At 32.9% G+C, this 24,562-nt stretch overlaps 1 protein-coding gene across 4 annotated transcripts in view; it reads right to left on the bottom strand.

The window, feature by feature from the left end:
- The window catches only part of adarb1b (adenosine deaminase RNA specific B1b), a 202,830-nt gene that overhangs the window by 25,977 nt on the left and 152,291 nt on the right, over positions 1-24,562 (bottom strand). For all 4 annotated transcript variants that reach the window (XM_051119039.1, XM_051119038.1, XM_051119042.1 and 1 more), the window contains 2 exons: positions 11,297-11,374; positions 2,915-3,843 (listed from right to left, as the gene is read on the bottom strand). In XM_051119039.1, coding sequence (XP_050974996.1) covers positions 2,915-3,843; positions 11,297-11,374 — 1,007 coding nt within the window. The remainder of the gene's footprint in view (positions 1-2,914; positions 3,844-11,296; positions 11,375-24,562) is intronic.

Raw genomic sequence — 24,562 nt, 5'->3', positions numbered from 1 at the left:
AAGTTTGATTCATCTGATTCATGAAATGAATCAGTTCAGGACAATTAAGTGATTCAATTTAGAATTTCCAACAACATGTCTCAACATTAAAGATTTTTTTTTTTAATATATAAACATATTTTAGTAAAAATATATGTGGATAAATTATGTGTAGTTATAATAAAAAAATAAAACAAAAATCCATTTTATGGCATAGCAAATAAATAAAATATATTAATGCGGAATACCAATGAAAAAAGGTATAAAACATATTAAGAAAAGTTTTTAAGCTATATCACTCAATCATCCCAAATTTGACAGAGCTCATCTTCATTTCCATTAGGCTTTGTTCCTAATGAAGATGGTCATTTGTGCCGGCTTTGCGCTTTGCGCTATAAAGGCTTAGATGATGATCTCTGATAAACTTAAACGGATCAGAAACTTCAATTAAACACTATGAGATGTGAAGGACCGATTTCTTATATTCGTCAGATTGTTACAGATCAGATACAATCAGACTTTATCAGCCAGTCTGGTGCTTGTGCTAAAGGAAGTCGCAGTACAAGTTTTTAAAGGTTTAAATGAAGTTCAGCGTTAAAGTTTGAGTTTGTGGAAAAATCCTCTAACTTTAATTAAAGTCTAACTTCAAGGCAGTCTGACCAGTTGAGGCCTGCATATCTCTAGGGTATAAATAAACCATTAGTATTTACTGCTGCATATATATTAATAATTAAATTACCTTTCAAAAGCTTGGTGAATAAACTAAAAGGTCATAGGCCGTTTGAGATGATGCGTCTATGCTGTGCTACATCTAAATGTTATAATGAAATAGACTCCATCCCACATCTATTTAGCGGTTGCATTACAACCTCAGTGATTCACTTAATAGTTCATCTAGTCTTTTTTAAACACACTCTGTGTGAAAGCACCCTTAAAGGGATAGTTCACCTAAAAATGAAAATTGTTTTTGTAACTACACTGAAAGTCCAGGTAACCAAAACTTAAAGATACAAAAAGCTTATAAAAGGTGGCATTCAGCAAATCCATATGAATCGAGCAGTTTAATCTAAGGCTGTCATTAACGATTATTTTGGTAATCAAGTAGATGATTAATCGAGTAACTGGATAACTATAATACTTTTTTTTAAGGTAATAAAAACAGCCCTAAGCTAACAATAACCTTTAAAATTACTTAAAATGCTACATAATAGCAATGAGGTAATAATAATTGGTTTAAACAAAGTATTAAAAGCAATTAATCATATGTTTTTATTGATCTGTTAAAATACATAATGTATTATAAACAATAGAGCTAATATACATTACACATTATAACAAATGACCGCAGAGGGTGCCACAGGCCTGACGATTGTTTTTACACTTTACTGCATGAACTAATCCTTGTTTAATATTGCCTAAACAACATTTAATTCAAATGTCCACTTAATCTTTAATATTTGGCCATTTCTTTATGATGGAAAGGCTACAGCCACTGTTATTTCTTGAATATGTGGACATCAAAACGTATAAACTCAGAGTGAAGGTTTAGGCTTTGATTTTGAAATCAGGATGAACAGTTAGCATATTGAGAGAGATACTGATGTATTCTCCTGTGTTTGCATAGGTTTATAAATGATTTACCTTACAAATCTGATAAAATGGCAAACGTTGCGTTTCCAGATGAACGTTATAATATGCAGAGATGGAGTTTGAGACGCCCCACCCATGTAAGTGACAATTTGTGTGGAGCAGAATTTACTGTGAAAGGAGCCGCTCTGAGACACACGTATGCAAACATGTATGTAAATAATTTAAGCGCATGTATTAAACCTGCATCGCGTATATTTATTTAATTGAATCATAGTGTTTGTGAATTCACAATAGCATTATGCTTTATTGTGATTTTTAAATGGGTTTAATATATCATGCAGATTTGGAAAACGTCCTAATAATGCATTTCATGGATTCTCGTCCGTGGAATGCACCACTTCCGGTATTTTGCCAATTACTCGACACTTTTTTAAAATCAAGTACTCGAATTGAAATGAGGAATCTTGACAGCCTAGTTTAATCCAAATTATATATAAACATACAGAGTGAATTGGACTGTGTTAACACAGAAAATTGTGTCTCACATGCTAGAATAAACCTCAATGGTTCATTGTTTAGATTTAAATAAAAACCTAAATTAATCATATAAAGTTTCATCATTTTTGGATAAACTGTTGTCCATAATCTATAATAACACTTCCTTCAGTGCAAATTTCCATCCCCTGTTGTCCTCACACATCAAAATCCACTGACATTTGGGACTGTTTTCACTTGTAAACAGTGCTTGATCTGTGCATATTTCTCTCCTAAGGCAGAAGATTCAATATTATGGAGAGCAGCAGTTTGAAGTTAAAAATATTTTCATGACAGATTTGTTTATTATAAGCAAGCAGCTTTTTACTTCGCAAGATGTTGGGGTGAAGTAGTGTGGATTACTGGTGGATTATTGTGACGTTTTTATCAGCTGTTTGGGCTCTCATTCTGACGGCACCCATTCACTGCAGAGGATCCACTGATGAGCAAGTTATGTAGTGTTAAATTTCTCCAAATCTGTTTCAATGAAGAAACAAACTCATCGACATCTTGGATGGCCTGATGGTGGGTATATTTTCAGCAAATGTTTATTTTGGGTGAATTATTCCTTTATTAAACTGTTTAGAAATTTTGGTTACCTGGACTCTCAATAAAGGGACAGAAACCTCTTAGGGTTTTGTTATAAACTTCTTAATTTGTGCTTTAACCAAAGTCTTGTGGGTCTGGAATGAAATGAAGGTGAGTAAATTACAACAGATTTTTTTTTTTTTTTTTACAAACTACACATTAGTCATTATTGTGTTGTTTTCACGCCAATAAGAAAGACTTTGTAGAGGTGTGGATCTCATACCTGTGGTAGGTGCAGCTGTAGCCCCTCTCTCGGGATGGGCTGGCGGGACGGGGTCTGGTCCAGTTGCATGTTGAAGAGCGCCGACAAAGCCGCTTGAGCAGCCCGGGCTTTTGCGAGTTTCTTATTACGCCCCGAGCCCTCGAACGTCTGCGAATCCACGGTCACGGACATCACAAAGTTCTTAGCGTGGCTCTCTCCGCTCTCTGACACAAACTCATATTTGAGGCCCGGCCGCAGCTCGTTGAGAATCATGACGGGGTTTTTGCCGCTGGTCGAGGAGGTGAAGGAGGAGGGCGGCGGCAGCGGCGCCTGCACGAGGCTGTTCGTACCTGGCGCCTGGGGCACGGGATACTCTCCCAGCGGTTTTAAGGAGCCGTTGCCGTTGGAGCCCAGAAAAAACGTTTCCTCGGACGGTGCCGGCGTCTCAAACCCGTTGAAGAGCATGTCAGGGAAGTCAGCCTGGTCGGAGGTGAAATCCGTGTTGACGGTGAGCGTACGGCCCATGGCCAGGTGAGCCTCGGATGCATTCGGAAACTGCACGAAGGAACGAAGGGCCTTCTCTGCGGCGTTCAGCTTGGCTTTTTTCTTCGTAGGCCCGGAGCCCTCGAACAACTGACCGTTGACCTCAACGGTCATGACGAAGACTGGCGCGTGGACAGGGCCGGTCTGCGAGAGCAGCTTGTACTGCAAACCCGGTTTGATCTCATTCAGCTGCATCAGGGCGTTCTTGGGCAGAACCGGCCCTGGCGTTTTCTTACGCTTCTTGGGTCTGAATTTGGAGTGCGCGTGGCCATTGTTGCCCTCCTCCAGGGGCCGCTTGCGACCCCCTCCTCCACTACCGTTGGGGAGCTGCTCCACCAGGCCAGCTCCCTCCTTAGAAGAGACGTTGTCCAGGTTGCGGTTTTCCTTTACGTCGGTGCTGCATGAACCTGCGGTGCCCAGAAAGAGTAACTTACAACGCCTTCGTTGCAGGATCTTGTAAATGTAAAATTTATAGATTCCTTTATCTTTCTTTGTAACCGAACAAGTGATGTGTGTTCCTTTTGTTGTGTGTGCCGAGGGACTCTAGCATGACACATTTTTAGACTAATCTTGTGAAAAATCATTATGAGAGAAATTCCAGAGATGAAAAAATCTTTCAAGGAAAAAAAAAGGCGATTAATTAATATAATTAAGGAAGACTATGAGGTATAAAATCTAAATTATCATAATCATCAGTTTAATTTAAAGTACAGTTGCAGTTTTGCAGGCAATGGCGCGTGCAGAGTCAATCAATCATCTTGTTGGAGATAAAATATGTATTAATGAAGAACAAAAACAAAGCTTTAAAAAAGAATAATAACTCCTTAAATAAGGCGCTTTTTGAGGGATGACAAATGCACTTTTTCAGGTCCCTTTATATAAACAGGGGTTATGAAAACACCAATAAAATTGGGTTCACAATAAAAAATATTTGTAATGTTTTTAGTGTGGTGTTTTGTGCATTTTTCTCTGATCTCACAAAACCTATCAAGCTTCATATTTCAACCCAAAATCAAAATAAAGTATAAATAACTATCAAAAAGGTCTCAGTAAGGTTGTCAATCAATTAAAAGATTTTAATTCATTTAATTAAAAGACGTTTATTTTTGTACTGTAGTCAGTTCCTTTAAAATAAAGTAATAAAAAAAAAAAAAAAAAAAAAAAAAAACTTTAAATATAAATATGCATGCTTTCATACAATTATTAGCCATTTTATATTCATGCAACAGTGCTTTTAACTCCTGAATGATTTAAATTAGGTTCTAGAAATCAAATTAAATGAACACTGTAATGATATAAAAAATATAAATGCATAAAAAAATTATACAAATAATACATTAATGTTAATGTGGTAACTGTGACAGTAAAAAGTATGACAAATAAAAAATAAAAAATAAACAGTAAAAAATATTTACATAACGTTTGCTTTATTATTATTTGTAACTCTGGACCACAAAACCAGTCATTAGTAGCATGGGTATATTTGTAGCAGTAGCCAAAAATACATTGCATGGGTCAAAATTATCGATTTTTTGGCATACAATCCTAATAATTAGGATATTATGTAAAGATAACGTTTCATTAAGATTTTTTGTAAATATCCTACCATAAATATATTAAAACTTAATTTCTGATTAGTAGAAATGCACTGCTAAGAACTTCATTTGGACATCTTTAAAGGCTAATATTTTGATTCAATAGTATCTCAGCCAAATATTGTCCTATCCTAACAAACCATACATCAATGAAAGCTTATTTATTCAGCTTTCAGATGATTCATAAAGCTCAATTTAAAAAAATGTACACTTATGACTTATAAAAATAAGTAAATAAATAAATAAATATGCATGCCTTCATACAAATATTAGGCATTTTATATTAATGCAACAGTGCTTTTAACTCCTGAATGATTTAAATTAGGTTCCAGAAATCAAATTAAACAAACACTGCAATGGTATTAAAAATATTAAAGTATTAAAAAAATATGCAACATAATTAAATGGCATACATTAATTTGTTAACTGTGACAGTAAAAACAATGAATAATCAAATGAAATAAAATAACAAAATAACATAAAATAATATAAAATAAAATAACTTTTGCTGTATTATTATTTTATTTTGATTTTAGGTTGAAATAAAACCAGGATGTGTTTTCTTGAGACTCATCATCTTATGTGTGTATATCTACAGGTCACAATTGTTTTCCCTTAATAAGCAGACGAAACACACATCATCATGTCCTGTTGACAAAGCTGATGGAACTTTGGCTAAATTTTCATTTATAACATCCTTCAGCAAAAGCTCGCTAGGTTACTGCTTTCAGTGCTCTGGTAGAGAGAGAATAGCATCCGTGAACAGTAGGGGAACAGAGTAAGAGCTCTCTGCAAACAGTAGGAACAACAGGGAGGATAAGGGAGTGGGTGCAAGGCAGGAGAAGAAATAAAATGAAGATATCTGAGAAGAGAGAAAGCCATGTGAGAGAAAACACAGGGGGAGAACAGAGAAAACGTGGAGAAAGAAAGAAAAAGAGATACAAGGGAGGGAGAGAGAAATATACAAAACAGTCTGGAGCAGAATCTGAAAAATCAAAACCCTTCTTATGAATGTGAATGCACATATCCACGTTACACACACATACTCTCTCTTCAAATCATAAAATCAATTTGACGTCATGTGATCAATTCTGGCTTAAATAATGGAAATCATTCTTGCTAAAACCTAGTGAGCTGCCTACTAAAATGCCTGGCATTTTAAAGCATTATATGCCACCCAAAAGTCCATCCGTACTCTTATAATTCAATGAGTAACAAAAAGAGTTAACAAAACATACAATTTACACTGCTGTTCAAACGTTAGTACGATCAGTATGATTTTTAATGTCTCTTATGCTCACCGAAGTACCATTTATTTTATCAAAAATACAAAAATATATATATATATCATTGCAATTTAAAATAGTGGTTTTCCATTTTAATATACTTAAAATAAATGTTGTTCTTTTTAACATTTTATTCAAAGAATCCTGAAAAAAGTATCACAAGTTCCAAAAAAAAAAAAAGAAAAAAAAACACTTTCCAACATTGTTAATAAATCAGCATATTAGAATGATTTCTGAAGGATCATGTGACACTGAAGATTGGAATAATGATGCTGAAAATTCAGCTTTGCATTACAGGAATAAATTATATTTTAAAGTATATACAAACTGAAAAACACTATTTTAAATTGCAATAATATTTCACAATATTACAGTTTTTTCTGTATTTTAATCAAATAAATGCAGCCTTGATGAGCATAAAAGACTTAAAAAAAAAAAAAAAAAATCCAAAACTTTTGAATGGCAGTGTAATTACAAATGAACTATTTTACACAATATTTGTTTGAGTGTCAAATCATTTCATCCAAATCTGTGCTTCGTGTGAGGATCATACTTGTATCTAGAATGCTTCAAAAGTTAGGTTTAATTTAAATTAAGATCTGAGCAAAGAAGTAAACAGCAAGGCAGATCGCTAGATTTCAGAGTAAAGCAAATGTTACACTAAAAACAAAGAAACCTCAGAAGATTTAGCTTTAACAGCCCTGGAAAAAACAAAAACAGCTTTTTATTTACTAGAGATGTTCAAGCTGTCAGTCCACCTTCAGCTGAAAGTAAAATCAATCACACATGCTGAAAAAGTATGAACCTTACAGTTCTTGCAGTTGGCAGTTAAAAATATGGCCTCACTACGTGCCATAAAATGATTTTTCAGTTTTAGTAGTTCTAAATAAAACAGAATATTAGAAAAATAAAATTTTAGACTTTTTACTTCCAAAAAAAAAAAAAAAAAAAAAAAAAAAGTTTAATTTGTGTTACTTGCCGATTAATTGCAATTATTTAAAAAATGTATTAGCAATTTCTGAGTAAAAGAAAAAAAAAAAAAAAAAGTTCTTAATCCAATTTTTCTTTCAATGCACAGAAAAGCAAACACCTGCAGAGGCACCGATAGCTTAAATCACATGTTTCCTCTAGAGCCAGTAACAGTCCAGTAAGTGAGGTGCACCATCTACATTTGTGTGCATTAGTAGAGTCCAAAAGGCCACCATATTAATTGTTAATCAGTGAATGGCAATGCAGTCGAATGCACTTCTTGGTGAAAATGTTCAAAGCTTTCTGAAACTCCTATGGAGAAAATGAACAGAAAAATACTGGCTGCTATAAAAGCAGGCAAAAAAAAACAACAAAAAAAAATTGTTTTTATTAGTCATCAGACTGGAAAATCTGATGCTGAATGAGCGCATATAACCGTCGCACTTGCCAAGCATTGAATTGGAATGCATAATCCCATACTTCTAAACCTGATAGAGAAATATGCACTGTCACAGGTAGAAAGCTTTTGTATATCAAGTACGCTTATCGGAAGAAAATCTAAATAAGAAAGCGCCCGCTTCACTACAGATCCGTAATAAATGACGGGACCCTCCATTGTCAGTGGCTCTGAACAGAAGCGGCTGAGTGACGGGACAATAGAGGGTTACATTTCCTCTGGGTTAACAACTCTTCCCAGAAGCTTCTATTCACAGCACTGCTGAATGAAGAGGAACGGGACTCTGAGACACGGAAAGAACGCTGTGTATTTCTCTACTCTTGAATCCGATCAGTCTTCATTGATCACATTCAAGTAAAGCCCAATGAATTAGGGAACGCAACATTTCTATGATAAACGATTATTGCAACCTTGTATCATGAGGAATACGTACCTGTGGGAACGTTTTTGCAAGACGCGAAAAACGTACCAATAAGTACATATCACTGCAGTTTCTAACAGAAATGTGGTGCTAAAATAGTGTTCGCTTTCTTTCTTTTAGATTTATTTTTATGCATTTTGCCTTTTTATTATGACAGGACAGACTAGAAGTGACAGAAAACGAAGTGGGAGAGAGAGAAGGGGGCGGGATCGGAAAAGGTCCTCGAGTCGGGATTCGAACACGGGACGTCCGGAGCGCAACGGTGCTGTATGTCGAAACGCTACCCACAAGGATATTGGCGCCGACTTGTTCAGTTTTCTTTCCATGGAACAGATCAACATACATATGGTATGTTTTATGTGACACTGGTATTGTACGTGTCACCACTCTGACTTGAAATGACCATTGAGTGGCGCTATAACTCTAATGCTCCGTGACGTTTTAAAATAACGTACTGTCCGCACTACACCTGATTTTTTAGCTTGTTTTCCAATCTTTCGTCTTTTAGCTCTTTCATAGTAAGTCATGTTTTTCACGGGATTTGTACCCAAGAATTCCGCATCCTAATTCTAATTCCGTGCTATCAGCAAGCTTGTCACGGAAAAGCACAGAAAGCGAAACATATACTAAAAAGATTACAAGTGCTCGCTGCTTTACCGCCTCTAGTGGACATCTCTGTTGGAAACTGCAGTGATATGTACCTTTTGGTACTTCACATCTTACGAAAAGTTCCCACACGTACGTTTTCGTCATGAAGAAAACTAAGTATGATTATTATATGATTATTGAGCACAACATCAATATTCATAATTTGATGGTTCTACGTTTTTAAACATTGATAATTTATTAGTGTTTTAAAACAAATTAAAATACAATTTTATTATCTATAATATGTTTTCAATTATGTAGCTACCGTTTTTTTTCTAAAATTGCAATGGCATAAAAAGGAGTACTTAAAGGATTACTCTACTTCCAAAATAAAAATTTCCTGATAATTTAACCTATTTCATCCAAGACGTTCATGTCTTTCTTCAGTTGATCGATCGGTTATTTTCTTTATAAAAAAAAAAGCTACAATTTATATACTTTTTATATACTCAAATTATATACTCGTCTTGTCTAGCTCTGCGATGCACATGCGTAAACTGTGCACTCCGGTTCAATACAGTTAGGGCATGTCGAAAAACTCCCATCTCATTTTCTCCTCCAACTCCAAAATCATCCTACATTGCTGCAGAAGTACCGACCTAGTGATTACAAAGTGAACATGCAAAGAAGATCAAATGCCCTTTACAAAAAAAGGTAAAACAGTGAACTGGAGTGCACAGAGTATGCACATGCATGGCAGAGCTAGACAAGATGAAGAAAATGACTGACCGTTTCACTAGATAAGACCCTTATTCCTCGGCTGGGATCGTTTAGAGCACTTTGAAGCTGCATTGAAACCTTCAATTCGTTAAGCACCATTGAAGTCCAATACATATAGAAAAATCTTAGAATGTTTTCCTCAAAAAACGTAATTTCTTTGTAACTGAAGAAAGACAGACATGAATATCTTGATGACACGGGGGTGAATACATTATCAAGAAATTTTTATTCTGGAAGTGGAGTAATCCTTTAAAGGCAAAAATGAACATGAAAATTATATCATCATTTACTCACTCAAATCTCTTTATTATCTTTATTTATTATTAAAGAAATAAATTAATTTAAAATGTTTGAACCCCAATTTTCTTCAAAATATCTTTTTTGTGTGTCACAGTCATAAAACAACATGATGGTGTCGTTTTATGACCGTGTTCATTTTTGACTGTTAGATTTAAATTTTTGGATGAACTAAGGTAAAAATCAAAAACAAGCCATTTGAAATTATTATTATTATGTTTTCTGGTCATATGGACAAAAGTTATTTTTATCAAAAGACACAAAAACCACTAAAAACAGATGAACTGTAGTCTGAATAGATTATTTGCTTTTTTTTAATGCCATGCCAGATTATTTTGACTACTTTCATTGCAAAAAACTCATGTCATTCCAAACCCGTAAAACCTCTGTTTATCTTCGGAACACAAATTAAGATATTTTTGATGAAGTCTGAGAGCATTCTGACCCTGAATAGACAGCAATGCAATTGACACATACAAGGCACTGAAGAGAAGAAATTTTAATAACGCTGCTGAAAAAAAAAACCCTAGACAGCCTAGACTAGCTGATTGGTCTTAGCTGGTTTAAGCTGAAAATAGCTGGTTTTAGCTGGTCTCCCAGCCTGGCTAGGCTGGTCAGGCTGGTTTTAGCTGGTTGTTCCAACTGGTCTCCCAACCTGGCCAGCTAAGGAAGTGGCCAAAACCCCTCTGAATCCAGCCTGCTAACCATCTATGACCAGCTAAGACCAGGCTGGATGACCAGCTAAAACCAGCCAACCAGCTTATTTTTTTTCAGCAGGGGGAAGTCATTATTTTTGTCATCTTTGTGCACAAAAAGTATTCTCGTAGCTTCATAACATTAGGGTCGAACCACTGATGTCACATGGACTATTTTAATGATATCCTTACTAACTCTCTGGGCCTTGAATGTTTCAGTTGGATTGCTGTCTACGCAGGGTCAGAAAGCTCTTGGATTTCATCAAAAATATCTTAATTTGTGTTTTGAAGACGAACAAAGGTCTTACGGGTTTGGGTGAGTAATTAAAAGGGTGAGTAATTAAAAACAGAATTTTCATTTTTAGGTGAACTATCCATTTAAGATCCTTTTTTCCTCCAAAAATCCTCAACTGAATTTGGATTAACTTAATTGTATCAATTGGTTTCAACTGTATCAACAGAATGAAGCAAAAGTACAAAAAGGAGTAGAAAATCCCAATATATAACATATGCCTGTCAGCCAATAAGCTTATGTGGAAGGGTTTCTGAATTGACTGAAGATGCAATATAAAAATCCTGGCCATTCTGACTCAACAGGAAGTGGTCCTCGCACATCTCTTCTGTGTGTATCAGCTAGGGTTGCTCAGCGTGAGGGGTGTAGAGAGGGACGGGAAGGCACATGAACTGTTGACTAAGTGACACATTAGTTAAGGGGAGTGTGCAGGGCTCTGTGCTGGAATGGAGGGTTTGGGGTTCAGATACGAGCACTCACTCATGTTCTCCTCCTCATCAACATCCATGGTGGTGAAACGCCTCGACTGGCCCTGCGCTTGCTGAGCACCGGCCACACCTGACAGAAACACAGACAGATCATCATTAGTGCTGTTTGATCAAGTAAGCCAAATAACTATAATCACAGATACTTTAGCTTAACCTTGGGGTCAGTGATTTGGACAAACCCCTGAAAAGAAGCATTAAACATCCTACACCGATTACGGTACAGACATAAATGCAGCATCAAACATTAAATCATGCAGCTTGTTGAGGAGAACGGTGCTATTACTTCAGCAAGCAACCTGATGGATGGGAAATATTCCACTGACTTACTATAACTATATATATATATATATATATATATATATATATATATATATATATGCCTAGGTGGTGTAGGGCTATGTAGGGCCCTATGATTTCCACGATGCAGAAAACGTGGACGGAATCACGGAATCCAGTCAAAAAAAAAAGGAATTTACTGAATGACGCGGAATGTCACGGAATTTGTCAAAGTTTGAATGAATTAATCAAAAGTAGGTCATTACACTTAAATCAAACCAAAATATGGACTAGTATCTGTCAATATTACACCGCAAAAATACCATTTAAATGTGAATCCTGCATGTTCTGCGTGTCTCTGTTTCAATGAATGGAGCAGACGAGCGGTTTTGTTTACTACACTCAATGAAGTGCACGTGACATTCGCGGTGATTTCAGCGTCTGTCGTCTCACTAAATGAGGACATAAATACATGAACAATATCTGCTGAGAGTAACTTTGTGAGCATTTGACCGCTACATGTGACAAAAACTAGCGTTATATCATATACACACAGAAATGTAAAGGTAGACATTGCAACCCGTCAAAATAAAAGTCTGGTTTAACTTGAAGATATTGTGCCAGATATATATTACTATTATTATTACTACTACTAAAATGTAACAAACATTTTTTAGGGTATAATCACACAACATTTCTCTCATGTTTTAATTTTAATAGTAAATTCCCCATTGTTTGCCAAAAAAAGTTTGCTTACTTTTCAATAATTAAAAGATAAATTAATGTTTTATGCCTTCATTTGATAACCAGAACATTTTAAATAAACAACACAGAATAGCCTTTAATAATGCTATTTTAAGAATAAATTTGAATAAATTAAGTATGCATTCAAATAATTAGACATAAATAATAATAATAATAATAATAACAACATTATGCATGTATATATATATATATACTATATATTTTTTATATATTTACTATTTGATCAGAAGTACAGTAAAAACAGTGATATCGTTTTTGAAATATTTGTTTTGTTTGTGAAATATTATTACAATTTAAAATAAATGCTCCACAGATTAATATACTTTTAAAATGTAATTTATTTCTGTGATGCAAAGCTGAATTTTCAGCATCATTACTTCAGTCTTCAGTGTCATCATCCTTCAGAAATCCTTCTAATATGATGCTCAATGTTGAAAACTGCTGTACTGCTTCTTGTGGAAACCATTATTTTTTTCCCCCACAATTCTTTGATGAACAGAAAGTAAAAAAAAATCTTTTATTTACAAACAGAAATCTTTGATAACATAAATGTCATTTTAGATCAATAAAGTGACAAATTCAAGTAAACAAACACACTCTTTCCAACCATTAGTCTCACTGAAAATGACACTTTTCCAAAAGAACTGGCAATGCAAGTACCAAAGAGAGAGTATTGGCAGTCATATAATGTCTCTAAATAATGGCATCATGCATCCCGAGCTGCTTTAATTAGACAGGCGAGTGGAGCAGTGCGAACAAGAGGAGAAGAAGAGGTGAGAAGAGGACAGAAATGAAAGAGGAGAGCAGAGAATAGGATAGAAGAGGAATGAAACGCCATTGACTGTGAGGTTAAGCCTACAGTAAGTGTATAAATATTCAGCAGGAGAAACTAATCTTTGAGAGAAAGGGCCGTGCTTGACAGGCCGTAATAGCAGGAGCAGTCTATTGTGACTTTAATATCCATTCGATTAGACCTCATCTTCAGCTGCCTCGGAGGAAAAATACAGTTATTGACATCAACGGGCTTTTAGTCCCCCTTGACACGGATGCCGCTTGAGCTCAGGTGAAAAACACAACACAAACACAAGAGGAAAATTCAACATTTCATTAAAAAAGAGCTCATAATAGAGTGGAGATGCAGGGATGCGTTGACTTGAGGCTATAGTGAGGGGGCTTTTATACGGTGGTGTGACACAGAGCCCATATGAAGAGCTGCTAGATTAACTGGAAGAAAAGACACTGTCAAGGAAATGATGTCAGTATTTCTGCTTTCTCTTTCTTCATAGACACATTTTAAAAGGTTAGTTCATAGGAAAAATGTCAATTCTGGCTCATATTGCTCCAAACCTGTATGACTATTGTATAGATTTACAGTAAAGGAACCTAAACACTAGTAAAAAAAAAAAAAAAAACTGCTGATCAAATTCTTCACCCTCTATAAAAGTTTTATGACAAATAAGGATGCCTAAAATTATGGAAGCCCATTATGGAAGCCCATTTCTGCCACAGAATGTGCCTTATCATCTTACAATCCTGATTTGTTTTCCTCAGAATTGTGAGATATAAACTTGCAATTCTGAGAAATGAAATCAGAATTGTGTGATGTAAAGTTGCAATTGAGAGTCATAAAATCAGAATTGCAAGATATAAACACTCAATTGCAAGAAATAAAGCCAGAACTGGAAGATAAAAAACTCCCAATTCTTACTTTTTACTCACAACTGTATGACTATATCTCGCAATTCTGGCTTTTTTTCTTGCAATTATGACCTTTTTTCTCACAATTGTTAAAAAGTCCAATTTTGAGGGAGATGTTCACAGAAAATGTTCACAGAATTGCAGTTTATATCTCACAATTCTGACTTAATAACTAGCAATTGTGCTAGTTAAAAGGGAAAAAAAAAATTTGAAGAGAAAACAATACAGCAATATATTCTCCAAGTATAGTTCGAGTTTTACTCTTTTCCCTCTTTTCCTCACTTTCCTTCTGTAAAAGTGGCATGCACATTTTACTTTCACTTTCACATTAGCGGCAATTTGGCATCAAGCAGTTGTATGTTTTTAGTTTGAGTTTTCCCTCTTTTCTTCACTTGCCTTTGGTTTTAAGTAGCTTGTAAAAGCGTTGTGCGCATTTTACTTTCACTTTCAAATTAGCGGTATTAACGTAACGTAAACTTTTATTAACAAAAATAATAACACACCATGTTATGTGCCTCATTTAAAATAATAACTTACACAGTTTAATAGGTATACAAAACTGAAAATCAGTAAACACTGTGTAACCAAATAAATAAGAAACGTAGAACGTTTACTGGCAAAGCGAATAAGAATGCTTGGAAGCACGACATACATCTTAATGTAATATAAAATAAAAAAATTATAAATTACACAGTTTAGATAAATAAAAATCAGCAAAGACTGTGGAACCAAATAAATATGAAACTTCCAGTATCACCTTAGATAAATGGCAGAAGTCAACAGGCTTTTTAAAATCCAAAATATTTTTAATAATTTTGTTTTGAAACTTGTCTTTCTCACCCCTCTTCTTGTCAGTCAGCTCAACTTACTCTCTTCACGTGATAAATAAAATGTGATGCGACTGTCGTTCGGCACACTACACTGAGCAGCCATGTTCAGTTTTAATTGTATTGTCTGTTCTCTAACTGAACTAAATTAATTTTATTACTATAAAAAAATCAAAACGACAAGTTCTTCTTCAGGTGACTGACACTGAAGCAGCACATAGCGCCATCTACCGCATATTGTTTAATGAATATTGAGCGACCTAAGCCATGTAGCACAGAAATTATGCTTTCTATTAACCTTCACTTTAAAATGAAACACATGAGCAAACAATCCCTCACAAAAATTAACGCCATGATTATATGAATTTAAGACTTGCTGCTCTGATTTAAGACCTTTTCAAGGCCTTAATTCACGGAAAAGCATGATATTGTTCATGGGTTTTAAGACCCGCAGAAACCCTGAAAGCAGACTTGTGAGATAAAAACCTTTTTCCTCAGAATTGTGAACTATAAACTGGCAATTGTGTGTTATTAAGTCCAATTTTGAGGGGGAAAAAACGTTCCCAGAAATGCAAGTTTATATCTTGCAATTGCACGTTAAAAAGTCAGAACTGCAGGATATAAGAAATAACAAATATAACAAAAATGAACAACTGTATATTTAATAACATCAAAAAAGATTAATAAATACTGTAATAAATGTATTGTTCATTGTTACCACAATAATTATAACTTTAGTTTATAAATCGAAAGTTAAAAAAAAAAAAAAGTAATAACCGAAAGACCATATAAACAAATGATATAAAAAGTATGATGTCATTGACCAAACCATTGAGCAACACCTATCAGTACTAAAGCACAGATGCTCTATGAGAGACGAAAAGCCATGAAATCCAATGAAAATCATTACAAAGCACATAAAGCAGCCAATCACAGCTCTTTGCTTTCGCTTCGGCCCATTCTTCATGGGCGACACTTTCTTAAGCTAAACTAAATGGCCTAATTAATCTAGTCTAATGGTGGGTGACATCAAATATGCTACCACAATTATTATCCTATTAAAGATTAATATTCCATAAGAAAACTGAAAAGAGTCAGGGGAGTGGTGTTGCGGGAGTATTTGTCTGCAATTTCAGCGGGCGTCAAACGGCTCCTTGATTTTCATCTCTCTGCTCTTTTCTGCTCTTGCTGGTCTGCTAATGGTTTACGGTGTAATGAGCGGCTCCGAGACTCGGGCTCGTTTTGTGTCTGTCGCTTTTGATTTAGCTTCCTCTGCAGTTCTCATTTTGCCCATGAATCCATAAACAGCATTGAGATCAGCTTCAATCTACAAGTGGTAGATACAAAAGCACGGAAAGGATGCGGTGATGGTGTTTTGGGAGACGGTTGGATCGTCTGCATCAGGCACAGGTGACCGGAGGGCATGAAGGTCATTGCCTTAGATTCACTTCATGTCTATCCACCTTTGTTTTAACGCAGAAGTAAGCCTATGGACGAGGTTTCCGGTTCATTATCCGCTATAGGGAAATAACGAGAAGAATAACAACATGCAGTAAACAGTAAAACGGTTTGCACTACAAACCAGTGTGTTCAAAATTAACATAATACATTAAAATAATATGGTAAAACACACCAATTTGCAACAAAGTGAGCTGTTATGTACAGCTAAAAATAGCTGGATGCGGATGAGACCGGAAGCCAGACCCATAAAATTTACAAATGGCTGCGCCCTGTCTTACGGACGAAAAAGGTGGATACTGGAAGCGTCTGATATTGGGACTGATCACAGACCAAAACTAAGCTTAAAGCTAACCTTGATGCTAAAAAGACATGAAAATAAAACCTGCCAAAAAAAAATACTTAAAATTCTAACAAATAAAAATAATATAAATAAATGTTTTAATAACAAAATATATAATGTAAAATATACTAAATTGTAATAAAATAAATATTTCATTAATATAATCACCTTAGTCTAAGAAAAATACATTTTTATAATAAAATTAAACGTTTAATCAAATATAAATTAAATGGCTGGAGAAGTGGTGTAGTGTATGGAAGCCCAATTTAGTCATTGAATAAAAATACAAAATAAAAAGTGCAATAAGGCTTTTCTCAAGGCTTTTTTCCTCACAATTATAAGTTCAAATCTCACAATTCTGAGTGTTTAACCCACAACTCTTAAAAAAACGGATCTTAAAAACGGATCACAAATCTTAAAAACTTTTTCCCCTCAATCTTGGGTTTACACTTTGCAATTCTGTTTTTTGCCATGGAATAGAACATAAAAAAGGCAATTACAACTTTTTATCTCACAAAACTGCAAGAAAAAAAAAACTGAATTGTAAAATAAAAAGTTGCTATTATTATTATTATTATTATGTGTGGTTTGTTATGATAGGACAACATTTGGCCGAGATACAACTCTTTGAAAATCTGGAATCTGAGGGTGCAAAAAAATACATGTTAAGAAAATCGCCTTTAAATTTGTCCAAATGAAGTTCTTAGCAATGCAAATTACCAATCAAAAATTAAGTTTTGATATATTTGCAGTAGAAAATGTACAAAATATCTTTTTGGAACATGATCTTTACTTAATAGCCTAATGATTTTTGGCATAAAAGAAAAATCGATAATTTTACCCCATAGAATGTTTTTGGCTATTGCTACAAATATACCTGTGCTACTTAAGACTGGTTTTGTGGTCCAGGGTCGCATTTATATATTCTGTTTTACATACTTTATGTATAGTGTATATATATATATTTTTTAAAATATTTACTTACATAAAAATGACACACAGCGTATAAAATATACACATATTTCAGCATACATGAATGAGGTAAATGCGGTAACACTTTAGTTTAGGGACCAATTCTCACTATTAATTAGCTACTTATTAGCATGCATATTACTACCATATTGGCTGTTTATTAGTACTTATAAAATACATATTAAATAGATAGTTCACCCCAAAATGAAACTGCTGCCAGATCACTTATATCACACCCACTTCTGTTAGGATGCTACCTTAGAAAGCATGACAATCTCTGCTGGACCAGACTCACAGAGTCAAGAGTAACCACTAGAAAGGTGTTGACACTGGAACTCAAGCCATGTCACTTTTGGCTTGTTTGTGTGGGTGCTGAGGGCAGCGAGTGGAGATTACAGGATTTCCTGTTTGCACAGCTGTGTCATGTCCCTCCATCTCTAAGTACACACAGTCCAGAGACAGTTTAACTAGCAGCTGGACACACATCAGTTCATTAATGTTACCAGTCAAACACAAACAGAGACCAGCATCTGCCCTTTCACAGCATCCCAAAGCCAACTTAGGGCTTTTAAAACTCCCAGCATGAATTTCTCAGAGTGCATCATATCGGGATACTGTGAGAGCGAGTGCTTCTGCAATAACAGAGAAACAGCAATCCAATGAAAGCAAAAAACAAAAACAAACCTCTGCTCATCTGGCTGATGCAAAAGTGCAGGACTATGAAATGCAGTCATCTGGGAGATGTACATGCACTCCCTGATTTGTTTTTCATTCATCTCGCACGGCTGTGTGGAGGAGATGTTCAATACATCTCTCTCTGTGTCTGGCTATAAGACTGTAAAACTATTAAACTTGAAAAACAAAGCTCTAACTGTCTTCTTTTAAAAGATAAAACAACATTGCACATAATCCGAAGGGGTTAGGAAAGACAACTATTTGAGTTGAAGAGTTTGAGCAAGTCATTACTATGGTTTAGGCTCCTAAAAATTGAAAATCTGTCTTTACTTATTCTTCCTCATGTCATTTTAAACCTGCATGTGGCTATTTTCCTGTAAAAAAAAAAAAAAAAAAAAAGTGGAATTTCTCTTTTTTTTTTTTTTTTAATTACAGATAACAACATTCATACTCACTGGTTCATTAGCCGTTCAATAGCTGTAGTGTTGCACGATAAACCGGTACTTAAAGTATCGAGATATTTTCCGTCGTTTACTAGTACCGGTACTGAATGCATTTTAATAAGAGGCGTATTTGTGCGTGTCTGTGTTAGTGAATGGCGCAGACCCGTAGGTTTGTTTACTACACACATACGTGTGAAGCTCGCAGTGTTTACGGCCTCTGCCGCCTCAATATATGAGTACATGAACACATGAACAATCTCTAGAACTGCTCTGAGAGTCACTTCATGAGTATTTTACCGTTTCTTTTACTGAAAACTAAAGGTCTCACAGCAACCCGTCTAAATAAAAGTTCGGTTTAACTTGACAGTCAGAAATATAATAATATATTACTTAATGTAAAGATAGTACTACAGTACTACTACTAAAAAAAATATTATTAAAACAATGTTTAAGGAATATTTACCAGAAAAAATATTTACCAGAATTTATGTACCAGAAAATGGTAAATACACAACACAGTATTCCTGGAAAAAAGAAAGAAAGAAATAGCCTATAATAAATTAACTCTTTTTCAAATCTAATTATCCTTTATATATTCATTAAACATGCTTTTGATTATTAAAATGTAATGAAACGATTAAAATAGAATCCAGAAAATTAATGGAAAACAGAGATTCACAAACAAAACTAAATTTGAGAAAAATCATTAAAACGTATTTCATACGTTTCAGCCTTAAAAACTTAATTTTTGTTAAACTTTTAGTAAATTGCTGTTAAATTCTGCAAGTTTTATTCATTAGACATGTTTTTTGATAATTTTTTTTTTAATGTAACCATTAAAATAGAGTCTAGAACAACTAAAATCAAATTTAGGAAAAAATCAAAACGATTTTATAGGGCCCTCTTTATTTCATTTGTGTCTTTGTTTTATTGTAGTTTGTTACTTGCATCTAGGTTCTTATTATTAATAACAAAGATAAAATAACAAAAAATGACTTGATATAAATTGTTGTGAAATAAAATTACTATATCATGAAATAAGATATCTTATATATATATATATATATATATATATATATATATATATATATATATATATATATATATAATACAATAATAAATAATATAACATAATAATATGTTAAATAATATAATAATAAATATAATATTTTAATATAACAAAATTCAATTCATTTAATAAAATTAAAAATTAATCATACTTGAAAATTAAACTATATTATATAATTAAATAATATAATAATAAATAATATATTATTATTATTATTATTTAAAAATAATAATATTTATTTTACCTTAATTTATTATTAAAAATCTAATCATTACAATGGACAGAAATGTTATATGGACTACAAGAACTTTTTCATTAGTACTATAGATGTTTAAGACTAATATAAAACACAGCATTGTATAGACAACACATTTGTCCAATGTCCATTTTATCATGCATTCAAGGGAATGCATAAACTGCTGAAATGTATACGTTTTAATATGTTTATTTGAATGCAATGCAAATTCTTTGGATAAAAGCATTTGGCAATGCATAAAAATCTATATGTATAAATCTATATCTATAAAAAGTAGATAAGAAGCAATGGCATTATGAAAGGCAATATTTCATGATTTCATAATGATAATCCACTCCCATTGCAAAGCACACAAATAACACTTTTAGATTCAAAACAACCTTAGAGTAAACACTGATCATTTTTTACAAATTATTCCTTTAAATAATCTGGATTCTGGATTCTGAATAGAAACTGCCGTTTGTGTACCTGTGATTACAATTCACATTATTTCATATTGTGCAAAAGACAATAAAAGTTTAAAGTTTAAAGTGCGTTTTCTTAAACTACATGCAAATACACTTCTGCTTACACATGCAGTATGAATGCTGTCAATATGTGCACTGTCAACGAATTTCACCACACAAGCCTAAAGGAATAGGTTAAATCAATCTCACACAGGTGATATTTTCCGGTTTGCACATGGCTCCAGTGGAAACGAGCATAAAGAGGTGATTTAGCGGCATGTTTGGCATTGTAATTGCCGAAAGCATTCCCCGCTTTTAGTTCTTATCTTTCAAAGATGCGATTTAGAGCAGACTGATGTGCGTTTGGGAATGAAAGCATGTTTGACGAGCCATGGGCGGCTCTTAATGAAAGAGGAAGAGAAGAAAGAGGGGGCTATTCACCCTGAGAGTCTTTAATGCCACCAGCGAGCTCACATTCAAATGAAGACGGATCTGCAAGAGTTCAGATCTCTGTGTGAGTGGCTTACAGGACACAGACATCCATCCGCAGTGTCAACATCACAGCGAGATGAGGCTGAGGGCATTCACCGCGATCTGCCACTTCACAGCCCACTATGTAATTTCGGCAAAGTGGCCTGTGGCTGGTATTGACAGACAGATGAAAGGTAACACGCCCAGGGCACTTTGGCCCGAACACCTGAGAACATTCTATCATGTCTTTAACTTTAACTGCAGCTGTCATGAGTCATGCTGTCAGAGAGAGGCAAAAATAAAAGAGAGATGGCCCTGCATGCACATTAAATCACATCCATTTCCACTAAACTTCAAACTCAGGTTGTGACTAATTCACGAGTACAGGGTGTTTTCCAGACCTCCAAAAGTCGGTCAGGGTGAAAAGAAGACTTTATCAAAAAAAATCTTATGCTGTGCTCTGAAAAGCATAGAGAAACAAAATCGCACTGGAGCAGTATTTTACATTTGCCTATCAAGCACCTACAAACTCTCTCTTTTTCTATACTATTCTGTTGTTTACACCAAAAATATACAATTAATAATATATATAAAAAATAAAGTCATTAAAAAAGGTTTATATATATATATATATATATATATATATGTATATATATATGTATATATGTATATATATATATATATATATATATATATATATATATATATATATATATATATATATATATATATATATATATACACACACACATTTTAATTATTTATTTTATTTATTTTAATTGAATGACTCCATACATATATACATATATACATATATATATATATATATATACATATATATATATATATATATATATACATATACATATATATATATATATATATATATATATATATATATATATAAACAAAAAATGACTTGATATAAATTGTTGTGAAATAAAATTACTATATCATGAAATAAGATATCTTATATTATATATATATATATATATATATATATATATATATATAAAATACAATAATAAATAATATAACATAATAATATGTTAAATAATATAATAATAAATATAATATTTTAATATAACAACATTCAATTCATTTAATAAAATTAAAAATTAATCATACTTGAAAATTAAACTATATTATATAATTAAATAATATAATAATAAATAATCTATTATTATTATTATTATTTAAAAATAATAATATTTATTTTACCTTAATTTATTATTAAAAATCTAACCATTACAATGGACAGAAATGTTATATGGACTACAAGAACTTTTTCATTAGTACTATAGATGTTTAAGACTAATATAAAACACAGCATTGTATAGACAACACATTTGTCCAATGTCCATTTTATCATGCATTCAAGGGAATGCATAAACTGCTGAAATGTATACGTTTTAATATGTTTATTTGAATGCAATGCAAATTCTTTGGATAAAAGCATTTGGCAATGCATAAAAATCTATATGTATAAATCTATATAAAGTAGATAAGAAGCAATGGCATTATGAAAGGCAATATTTCATGATTTCATAATGATAATCCACTTCAAAGGTAGGTATATATTTTTTTATTATTACAAAAAAAAATAAATACATAATCTATATATATATATATATATATATATATATATAAAATTAAAACTGCTTATAATATATGAATAATGTCATATCTACATTATTTAAATTTAATTAAATTAATATAAGAAATACAATACAATTGTTGTATTGTCAATACAATTAATTAAATAAAAAATGAATATAACAAAACAGCAATAATCCAAAAAAAGTTATAATAATAACAATATCATGTTATATATAATTAAATTATATCTATATCTGTATCTATATATACTTGATAATTAAGATTACTCAATGTAATATATGTGTAATACTTGAAAAGAATATATATATATATATATATATATATATATAACTATTTCAAAGGATAAAAAAAAGTTATATGGACTACATATATGGATGTTGAATTCTATTATAAAACAGAGCATTGTATTTTCATATTACGTTTTGTATATTACAGTACAAATTACCTTTGTACCTTTGCGATTACCTTTCCACATTAGCTTTATGAAAGGCCAATTTGGACATTCTACATGACATGCTAATTTATGTATCCTGAATACTGAAAGGAGGAATGAAGAATTTTGTTGAAAAAGCAATGCACTTAATATGCATAAACAGGTGCCTCTAAACCTTAACCACATTAGTTACTCTTCAGCATGCACTACAAGCGCACACATTTTCAGCACGTATGAAAGTGTATGGTCCTCTGTCAGCGTGAGTCAAACACAAGCCCTCAGGACAAATAAATTCAGCTCTCCAAATAAATTTAATAATACGGCTGCTGATATGAGTTCCTGCTCTCCGCCTGCCTGAACGCCAATTATTGTGCTCTAATAGAGCGCCGGGGGGCAGGGTGGCCAAGAGCCCAACATGTGTCAGCAGCAGCTGATGGAACACACCGCTAACACCAGACCAGAGACTTCAGCACCACGGACAGGGCTTCAGCCAGCAAACCCAATGACCGCACTTTATGTTTACGACACACTAGACTCTAGACATTCAGTGTGCCTTATTTTAAGTGCAGAATGTACTACATAACATCTGGTTACCAGTTAAAACAGCAAGTTTGTTCTGAAACTTTCCACTATGCAAATATGATCTGTGAGAGTTTAGACAGCAGATACAGACACAAAAACATGGACAAATGCTGCTTTCTTAAGTGGTATAAGAAGGTAAGAAGGCATAGGTAGGTAGATTATTTTTATAAAGACCAAAAGTCTAAATAGCACTGTTAAATCAAAATGCCATCTGCCAAAATGCCAAGAGAATTACATTCCTTCATGAATGTTCAATTATTTCTTGTCATACTGTGAAATAAGCATTGAGGTCATTAAATATGACCTTGATTACGTCTAAGCTTGGTTATGTCTAAAAATAAATAAATAATATAGAAAATATGTATATAAAAACTGAAATACATACACTCAGACAAATAAAATATATTCAAATATAAAATAAAAAAATTGGTTTGGCACTGCACATAACGTGACCCATTTAATATAACTATAAAATTAAATAATAGTAATAATAGTGATGTTGCACTTTATTTAGCTTTTAATCATATTTTATAACTTACTATATTACATTCTAAAACAAAAACAATAATTCCTATATTATATTTTAAATGCATTATATTTAAGTTTATTATTATATTAATAATAATAATAATAATAATAATAATATTATATATATATATATATATATATATATATGATAGTTTTATGTGATTTATATTTTATGTTTTTATATTTTAAATTTATCATATTTAAAATATAGTTATTATTATTATATTAAATATATATTTTAAATGTAATGTAATTAATAGAATTAATTAATATTTCAACATTAATATAATTAATTAATATATTTTATTTGAAATGTATTATATTTAAAATATATGTATTTTATTAAATATATATCATTTTATGTGAGATTGCTTTGTTTTATATTTTAAATGTATT

This window comes from Labeo rohita, chromosome 9 (assembly GCF_022985175.1).
Source record: "Labeo rohita strain BAU-BD-2019 chromosome 9, IGBB_LRoh.1.0, whole genome shotgun sequence".
Taxonomy (NCBI): Eukaryota; Metazoa; Chordata; class Actinopteri; order Cypriniformes; family Cyprinidae; genus Labeo; species Labeo rohita.
The sequence above is the reverse complement of the archived record's forward strand: the minus strand, read 5'-3'. Positions and strand labels throughout refer to the sequence as shown.